This window comes from Rutilus rutilus, assembly GCF_951802725.1.
Source record: "Rutilus rutilus genome assembly, chromosome: 6".
In the NCBI taxonomy this organism is placed as follows: domain Eukaryota; kingdom Metazoa; phylum Chordata; class Actinopteri; order Cypriniformes; family Leuciscidae; genus Rutilus; species Rutilus rutilus.
In genome coordinates this window covers 35,760,290-35,770,813 of record NC_140214.1, presented here as the reverse complement: position 1 = coordinate 35,770,813, position 10,524 = coordinate 35,760,290, and the positions used below count along the sequence as shown (strand labels likewise).

At 37.2% G+C, this 10,524-nt stretch overlaps 1 protein-coding gene across 1 annotated transcript; it reads left to right on the top strand.

The window, feature by feature from the left end:
• Positions 1–377: 377 nt before the first annotated feature.
• Positions 378–10,122, top strand: LOC311292020 (uncharacterized protein). Its single transcript, XM_084411451.1, has 3 exons — positions 378–604; positions 6,592–7,741; positions 9,879–10,122. The coding sequence occupies exons 1-3, from the start codon at positions 463–465 to the stop codon at positions 9,880–9,882; spliced, it is 1,296 nt and encodes a 431-aa protein (XP_084267577.1). The 5' UTR covers positions 378–462; the 3' UTR covers positions 9,883–10,122.
• Positions 10,123–10,524: the final 402 nt, after the last annotated feature.

The window sequence follows — 10,524 nt, the reverse complement described above, 5'->3', positions numbered from 1 at the left end:
GTCTACAAGCAACACAACTCTGAGCACTTGTTCTTTTGTAACCCGCTCCTTTCCTCAGCTTCAATTGGACCAGAGGTTCCCAAAAGTTTTTTGTTAGCCGAACGTTCAGATTTTAATTTAATATTTCAATTTCCACACAGCCAATCTTTCTGTAGCAATAAAATGGTTTAAATGAAAAAACAAAACAAACAAAAAAAAACCTTACTGAGCAATAATTTAAGAGTGACTACAGCTTTATAAGAAGACCTAACGAAAACAATTTTGATTAAAAATTTAGAAAGTTTCTTTCCTTCTACATCAACGCTTCACACTCCGTCCCAGTAGGGGCGGAAATGCGCCAAAGCTGGGTTTACAACCGCCATTAAATTCAAAAGAAGAAGAAGAGTAGAGGAAGCGAGTTTGGATCGAGACGTTTCAATAATGCAGCGATTCACATCGTGTTAAACTTGAGGAAGACTCAAAATGAGCGGGGAGAACTCCGGGTTTAACAACTCAAATATGTGTGATAATATTGTAATGATGGAGTATATTAAAGTAGAGATTGTGGACATGAGTGATCCAGAACAATGCAGCGTGAAAGATGAAGATACTGATGAACAAAGAGGTTGGTGTCTGTTTTCATCAAATCATCTTTACCTTTCTCGGCTGTAGTGAGAAGTGCTGTTGTTAAACAATCTCAGGTCAGGGGTGTTACTTGTGCTGGAGATCTACTTTCCTGCAAAGTTCAGCTCCACCCCTTATTAAACACACCTGGACCAGCTAACCAAGATCTTCAGGGACACTTGATAATATATTGAATTTATATATATAATATATTATATTATATTGAAATATTTGGACATTTAACACGTATACTTTAAGTATGATTTTGAATACATGTTGGGTAAGTGCAAATGCATGTATAATTTATTCATATAAGCTATTGCTATCAGTCTAATTGGGTATCTTTATGTTACGCTGGTATGTAAGCTAACTAATACAGACATTAATGCCTGGTCATTATAACGTTGTTCAAACCGAATTTATCATACCTATTAAAAGTATTTTGAGCCAATGGGATTGCTTGGGGTCCTAACCTGATTTTGTTACCAAAACGTCTTGTCGAATTAGAAGAAATGTAGTCCCGACCTCGTGCCAACACTAGGTTACATCAGAAAAAAAGAGGAGATGTTGTTGCAGGAGCAAGGGGAAGTTATTGTGATGAAAGAATATGAGGCACGTGATTTTTCTCTTTTTAATTGATGTGCACTGATAAATCTCTTACAGTAGGGCTACTGCAATATTTCATAAAAAAAAAAAATATGTTGAATGCATGATACCTTTAAGTTGTCTGGGATTACTGCGCGTTCTGGTGTCTGTTCGAAAGTAGCGGTGGACATTGGGCAATACTGTAAAATTTGGTATCGGTCCGATACTTTTTACTTTTAAAAACAAGGCTCGAAATTTAATCTGTACGACCTCAACATTTATTTGGGATCATTTTCATGACCACTTACATATTTTGTGATTTGTGCTCTTAATGTGCCTGTAATTAAGGCAAAATAAAAAAATATATATATTACTGTAATAAACTGAATTTGCAAACATGAACTTTGCACCAAATTATTACTGGGGAATAGTAATAATAACAGATTAGAAACAGAAAAATAGAATAATAATATAAAAATAATAATAGAATAAAACAATAATATTTTAACAAAACATAATTTCTCCCTTTCCCAGTACTACTACTCTGGTTAAAAAAAAAAAAAAATGCACAAAATGATTACTGAACAAATGTTTTAAACCTTCTTTTCAGTTACTTTTGGTTCAGTGTTTTGTTAAGGCACAAAAATATTCCCTTTCATTACACTCCTCTGCCTTAGTTTATAAACAAAGTGCACACACTTGTTTGTGGAAAAACAAAGTAAATAAAGTGCAAATAACTCAATAATAATAATAAAACTACTACAAACCTGTTTAATTCTCAATCTTTGGTTTTTAACCCCAGATCCCCCCTGTGTCCAAGGAAATGTTCCCTGAGACCCCTTTTATGCCCTGTCACCCTTTTACTACTGAGTACAAAGGTTTTTGTTCAGAAATAATAACATGTTTACATTTTTCCCTTTTATTGCACTTCTTCTCTGGCTTACTAACTGCCTTCGAGAAAATCCTTCCTGCAGGAACAGATGAAGCAGTGACTCCCAGGTGTTTCTTGGCAAGCTTGCTAAGACTGGGGAATGTTGGCTCATTCATTTTCCCCCAAATTAGTGGGTCTTGATCCCGCGGAATTGGCTTTCCTTCTGAGTACCGGCACATTTCAATTAAGGCATCAGTGCCAAATGCTGCTGGGATGCAAGGACTTGGGAGCCAAACTCTGACCGTATCCCACCTTTTGCTGCAGAGGAGCATGAGGTAGTTGCAGTAGCCATTGCTGAGGCTGAGCATGAGCTTGATTCAGGAGCTGATGTGAAGAGGCTGAGGTCTAGTTCATTGACTGAATTTCAGTGATGAGCCGTCCTTTCAGAGATTCAACATTTGCCATGTCGCGGAACCCAAGGTTTTTAAATCTGGCATCCAGGTAGGCACTGACAGCAAGACCAGAAAAGGTTTCGATACCTCTGAAACGACGCTGGCATTGTGCTGACATCTCTGCAGCCAAATCACCACTGAAATTTAAAATATGTGCCGCTGTTGAGCAGAATCGTAAACACCTCTGATTGGCCATTGTGTTCACGTGCTCATCGGATATGTCTGTGATTGGCTACAGGGAGATCAGGGAGAGCCTCAATGGAGTCTTTTAATACTAAATTTAGGGTGTGTGCAAAACATGGATAATGTGCCTAACCTGCTTTGTGCACAACAGCAACAATATAGGCATCATTATCTGTGATAACAGCCTGAACTTTGTCTGTTATGCCCCATTCATCAGTGACCCTTTTTAATTCTGAGCAAATGTTGTCCTGAAAAACGACGGGTTTCTAGGACACATGCTTGCATTTGCCAGTTCTCATCAATAATGAGACGGTTAAATAAGCCTCTGTGGCTCTTGATGTACACATGTCTGTTGTGAGTACGACACTGTTTGCACCATCTAGAGATTTCTTTCACTCTTGAGCGGCACTCATTCATATTTTCCCTTCCATTAAATTGTCCCTACTTGTAATCCTGTAGCGTGGATCGTGTGTCCTGACAAAATTCCTAAAACCCTCAGAGAGAGAGGTTGCAGGTCTTTTGCAATCATTTCAGCAATGCTCCTTGTAATATCCATGGCTCTTAGGGAATCACCTAGGTGAAATAACAAAATAATTTAATCTAGCCTTAAGCCTGTCTACATGTAGTTTAAATATAGGAATCCTATAGTGCCCTTTTCACGGGTAACAAAAGGAATATTCAGCCATTTGAATTTTTCAGGTTTGAGGTGTATATATAGATTTAAATTCCAGATAACATGTTTCAAGTGGGCTGAATATATTATTTTATGTCTCAATATATGTAGTCTATATTTAATCAGTCTGTTATAGTAACAAATATGATGACCAATTCAGGGTGAATTACACTGTGAAAATGAACATTAATGCTGAAGATCCGATATGACTAAAATAATACTTTCACCACTGTAGCTACCTGGATATTCTTTGCCTCTCTGAAGCTGAGATGACACTGGTTTCTGTCTCAGTGTCTGTCTGAAGGATTTCTTTCGTTCTGTCAGAGGAGCTCTTTTTTGTTCTTTTTTTTTTTTTTAGCTCGCTTTTTCGTGTGTTTTGATTTGTTTATATAAATTAGTGTTGTTGCCATGGTAGCAAATTGCTTTTCTACATACATCGCAGTTCACAGTGTTTTCATTCACGGCAGTGAACTTCACACGACGCTCCTTTATTTTCTATTATGATGCCAACCGTATATATATACTTGTGATGCCTGTGAAACTGATGTGAAAGGAGGTGTATGAGAAATAGTTCATAACTACACTATTAGCTTCAGTAGTATATAAAATCAGTAGGCAAAAAATTACTTAGTATCGATATTTTTATTTGAGGATCGATCCTTTCGATACAACATCAGTATCGATACTTCAGGATCCACTCACCCCTATTGGAAAGGGCAGATGTATCGAAATTGAATGATGTCCTCAAAGTTTTCAGATCTCTGGACCTTTTATAAGATCAAAATCAGACAAGTGACAGAAGACAGAAGGTTGTAAAAGATAGATGAAACATTTAACTGTTTGTTGCATGATTCCCAGTTATATTCATTGAGCATGTTTACATGCACACTAGTATGCTGATAACTTGCATGTAAACTCATTTATTAATAAATCAGGTTATTTCCTGGTAGTGACATCAAAAATATAATAATTTGCGTATATCTGATTCGAAGTATTTCATTTGTCGTTTGCGATAAACAAAGCATTAAAAACTGAAGAAGAGTATTACAACATGCCAGCGGGAAGCATACGGCTCATATATTATCCTCTCATTACAGATGCAGAATTTTGACTGAACCAATTCTTCTTCTGCTGCAAAAGATGAGAGCACTTTTATACTTTTTATTTTTGGTGAAGAAAGAGTCTGAGTTTGCGATATATTTTCCTCCCTTACTGCAAAACGCTCGCTCTGTCTGGATGCGCTTAAATCCACATTAAAGAAATAGTTCACTTAAAAATGAAAATTCTGTCATCATTTTCTCACCCTCAAGTTGTTTTAAATCTGTAAAATATATTTTGAAGAATGCCAGTAACCAAACAGTTGTGTTCAGCAGAAGAAAGAAATTCATACAGGTTTGAAACAACTTGAGGGTGAGTAAATGATGACAGAATTTTAAGTTTAATTTAATTTCAAATTTTTTTTTTTTTAAAGGGGTCATATATATATTCGCGCAAACATGAAAGCATTGACGTTGATCGTGGGGAATATTCCCTTCAAAAACAAACTCAGCCACTGCGTCTTCAGCGGTTCGGATTTAGGAACATCAAAATGACTGCTGTGTTCCTTATTACACCCAAGAACTAAACACCACAATCGCTTAGAAGCCATTCTGCTCATAGACAGTGCTCCAGCGTATCAACAATGACCGCGCAGACTATGATTGATCAATAATCGTGGGAGGGGCGTCGATTTTGTGACGTCACAAAATCAAACGGCTTGATTTGAGATGGGGGGAAAACGTATAAGAAGATTAAAAAAAAAAACACTGGATGGATTTTTATCATTTTATGATGGTTGTGTACAGGCACTGCCAACACACATTTCAGTACAATCAACTTGTAAAAGTGCATGTACCATTATATGACCCCTTTAAGTGAACTATTCCTTAAACGACGCGTTCCTGTAACGTATCATGCATGCGCACTTCAATAAGACGACAGAAATCGGGCTAATGCAAAAGTCGATCAGATTATGCTTAAAGGGATACTCCACTTTTTTCGGAAATATGCTCATTTTACATCTCCCCCAGAGTTAAACAGTTGAGTTTTACCGTTTTAGAATCCATTCAGCCGAACTCCGGGTCTGACGGTACCACTTTTAGCATAGCTTAGCACAGATCATTGATTCTGATTAGTCCAGTAGCATTTCTTTCAAAATGACCAAAGAGTTTCAATATTTTTACTATTTAAAACTTGACTCTTCTGTAGTTAAACCGTGTACTAAGATCGACGGAAAATGAAAAGTTGCGATTTTCTAAGCCTATATGGCTAGGAACTACTCTCATTCCAGCGTAATAATCAAGGAACTGTGCGGCTGTACCATGAGTGCAGCAGGCGTAATGATATGACGCAGCGCCTGAAAATAGTCCCCAGCTCGGTAACTTCTTCCAACATGACCGGGACTAAGTTTGTCTAACCTATTAGACCTATTATCAGGCGCTGCGTCATATCATTACGCCTGCTGCACCCATGGTACAGCCGCACAGTTCCTTGATTATTACGCTGGAATGAGAGTAGTTCGTAGCCATATAGGCTTAGAAAATCGCAACTTTTCATTTTCCGTCGATCTTAGTACACGGTTTAACTACAGAAGAGTCAAGTTTTAAATAGTAAAAATATTGAAACTCTTTGGTCATTTTGAAAGAAATGCTACTGGACTAATCAGAATCAATGATCTGTGCTAAGCTATGCTAAAAGTGGTACCGTCAGACCCGGAGTTCGGCTGAATGGATTCTAAAACGGTAAAACTCAACTGTTTAACTCTGGGGGAGATGTAAAATGAGCTTATTTCCGAAAAAAGTGGAGTATCCCTTTAAGCCATTTATGACCTTTCTCCGATAAATGAAAACGGGTTAATGCATTTACACGATCACGTGCGTTGTTGGCTTATTAAGCATAATCGGGCTTAATGTAAACACTTTTATTTTTTTCAACTTTGCAAAGCAGCTTTGCTTTATGATGGCATAAAATAAAGTTTCCCATGGAAAGCCTAGGAAAAAAAAACCTGCATCCCCTGCACTGTTTCCGCCATTTTTAACACAAGCTAAGCTTCTTTATATCTTTAATTTGCAAGGCTTTCGGTGTCAATCGCCTCCAGTTATTTTAGCTGTATCGAGCAATATCTAGTATTGACCAGATGTGTGACGTGTTGTCTTCTGTTGTTTACATTTGTCCCCTTTGTTTAGTCCTGGTGGAGGTGAAAGAGGAAAGTCAAGAACTGACTGAAGCGGAGTGGAAACATCAGCATCAGGAACCGCATTTCGTAAGTGGAGAAAATAAAGGTAACCTTAACGATCATATCAGAATTCACTCTGGAGAGAAGCCGTTCACATGCCACGAGTGTGCAAAGACTTTCACGTGTAAGAAGCAGCTCAGCGATCACATGAGGGTTCACAGCGGAGAGAAGTCGTTCGTGTGCCGTTACTGTGATAAGAGTTTCAGTCACAACGGACACCTTAAGGATCACGTTAGATGTCACACCGGAGAACGGCCTTACCGGTGTGACCAGTGTGGCAAGAGCTTCACTCAAAGAGGACACCTCACCGATCACGTCAGAATTCACACCGCAGAGAAGCCGTTCAAATGCCTGCAGTGTGGGAAGAGTTTCATACAAAAAGGCCATTTGAAGAGTCACCTGAGAGTTCACACCGGAGAGAAGCCGTTCACCTGTCAGCAGTGCGGGAAGAGCTTCACGAACCAAGGAAACCTCATGAGTCACACCAAACTACACTCTGGAGAGAAGCTACACCACTGCTCTCAGTGTGGCAAGAGTTTCTCCGGGGCAGCGCTTCTCAAGAAGCACCTGCTGTATCACTTCGGAGAACGGCCCTTCAGCTGTGAGCAGTGCAGCCAGACTTTTTTCTTCGCATCGCAGCTTAAGAGACACCTGAAAGTTCACGCGAATGAGCGGCCCTACACCTGTTCTTTCTGTGACAAGAGCTTTGTGTGGTTCCACAATTTAAAAGACCACTACAAAACTCACACCGGTATGAAAGATCATGTGTGCTTTGAGTGTGGGAAGGCCTTTAGCAGAGCCAACTACTTGGAGCAACACCAAAACACTCACACTGGAATATCACCGTACAAGTGTTCGTACTGCGATAAGAGTTTTAAAGTTTCGGGATCCCTGAAAGCACATGAAAGAATCCATACTGGAGAGAATCTGTTTCACTGCCTGACGTGTGGGAAGAGCTTCACTCATTCGGGACACATGAAAGACCACGAGAGGGTTCATACCGGAGAGAAACCCTACAAATGCCCGCAGTGTGGCAAGTGTTTCGCCACATCGAGTAATCTACAGATGCATAAAAAACAGCATTGTCCAAAGTTGTTACAGTGAGCAAAGTTCATCCTCAGGTCCAAACACTACCATGGTTTGATGAATTTTTTTTTTTTTTAGGGCCCTGTGATTTCTGTGATGCGAAATACATGGCTGGGAATCGAGTTATAAAAATGAAATTTATCATATAACATGGAATGTCTAAGAATTTGGCACATTATGGATGAATAAATCAGGAGTATTGTTGTGCACTTAAAACAAATGTCTGTGAATATCGAATCACAAAAAGACTGCTATTGAAATCTGCATGTTCCACGTGTCTCTGTGTGAATGAGCGCCTCAGCTTCATGAACTACACATTTTCTTGAAAAATATATACATTTTAAAATGTTTAATGGTTAAAGCTGCAGCATCATGAACCCATTTTCCAAACGGTGTTTTTGTCTTATCCTGAATCACTATGGTACACCTATAATAAGTGTTTATACTGGGACTATTTTAGACTGGTCCAGTAGCCATGTGATAAACAGAGAGAAGTAGATCCGGCTGCAATGTTCGCAAGACGCATGCAGTTCTGTTTATTAACCACTAGAGCACCAAAAGTTATGGACTGCAGCTTTAAAGTCTTATGAATTGATTAGACATGCTTGTTGATTATTAAAATGTATTAAAACCATGAATTGATTTTAAAATTGAAAGAGTCTGACAGCTTCAGTTATTAAAGGGTTAGTTCACCCAAAAATGAAAATTCTGTCAGTAATTACTCACCCTCATGTTGTTCCAACCCCGTAAGACTTTCGTTCATCTTCGGAACACAAATTATGATATTTTTGATTAAATCTGAGAGCTGGATCACCCCTCCATAGGCTTCTATGTTATTGAAACTTGCCGGCCCAGAAAGTTAGTAAAGACAATGTTTAAAATAGTCCAAGTGACTCAACCATAAGTTTATCAAGCGATAGTTCACGTAGTGTAACAGCACAGCGCTTCTGAATAAAATGAATAGTTGAATAAAGTCGTTATTTTTGTTTGTTTTTGCGCACAAAAAGTATTCTTGTTGCTTGATAAACTTATGGTTGAGCCACTGTAGTCACTTGGACTATTTTAACAATGTCTTTACTAACTTTCTGGGCCGGCAAGTTTCGATCCCATAAAAGCCTATGGAGGAGTGATCCAGCTCTCAGATTTAATCAAAAATTTGTGTTCCGAAGATGAACGAAAGTCTTACATGGATGGAACAACATGAGGGTGAGTAATTACGGACAGAATTTTCATTTTTGGGTGAACTAACCCTTTAAGAAAGATGAAATCATTGCGCTCTACTGAAACAGGTTGCGTCGATCCATGTAAATTTCATTAATTTCAAGAAAAAATGGAAAGATCAGCACTCCTAAAATTAAAATGTAATAAGATAAAGAAGTGCATATCTTTCTTTCTTTTTTTTTTCTTCTTGACAATAACTTCAGTTATCGGACATGATTACTAAAATTGTATTTAACCATTGTAATGGAATCCAGAACAATTAAAATAGAGAAACATTTTTAATTTGGGAACAAATTCCAGCTGATTTCATAGGGTCCTATTATTGTAGAAATGATTAGAAATGTTTCTTAATTATTAATTTTATTGACCCATTAAAGCAGAATCCAGATAAACAAAAAGCGGAAAACCAATTCTGGAAAAAATAAAACCAAATTCTGGGAAAAGCAAAAATTTTCAAGGGGCCATGAAAAGTTTGTATGAACCTTTTAATTTAGTTTTATGAATTCAATTAACATGAATAGTAAAATTTACCTTAACCATTAAAACGAAATCCAGACAAATTTCAGTGGAAAAAAAAATTATTTTTGGGAAAAATACAATTGATTCAATAGTTGTATTGTACCTATTGTATTTTTTATTTTTTTATTTTTTTTTACACAATTATTAAATTGGTAAAGTTTTATGTATTCAATTGATTAGACATGCTTTTTGCTTATTGATTTAACCATTAAAGCGGAACCCAGATATTAACAGAAATTGTGAAAAAAAAGAATTTAATTTGCAGGGGGGGAAAATAGCTGATTTTACAGGGCTCTAGTTTTTTGTTTGTCTTTCAGTAAAATGTTTTTTATTTTATTTTTATTTATGATTTCTGATGAAGTGTACAATACTCTTATCCAGGTCCATTGTTCTCAATTTCATGTTTTTCAGATAAAAATAGGGAACATGTTTCACTGTGACAAGTTTTGCACACTACTGCTACCATTTGAAGCATTCTCCTCATAACCACTGCTGTGTGTCAAACACGCCTCGTGTTCATGGACATCTCGGCCTGTTTCATCTTTGTGTTTGTCTTTTCGTTTATGAACCTTGCTTTTTTTTTTCTTTTTTTTTACTGAATTCTGATTTGTTGTCTTTGACTGCCTCTTTAATAAACTGATGCATATGATTTCCTATAAATGTCGTCTGGTGTTGCTGTATGAATCAGGAGTGTCCAGTCCTGCTGCAGCTGATATGAGTTCAGCTAGTTAGTCTAGCTAGCAAATCGGCATGGCTATAACATAAAGGTGAGAAAAGGCAAAACATTTGTTGAAAAATACTTTATATTTAAAAAAAAAAAAAACCTGCTATAAAATATTTTATACTTGGCCAGTTAAAAATATATGATCACAATTTGTGTAAAATACTGTAAAATGAATATTTAAGTGATATAAATTGATTTCAGTCATAGTTTTAAATGTAATATTTCTGTGGTAGGTCTTCATGGCGTCAGACTGAAACTCTGGAACAGTAATGCAGCAACAAAATCTAAACATTTTGAAAAAGTAATTAATAGAAATAAAAATCAACCCAAAGT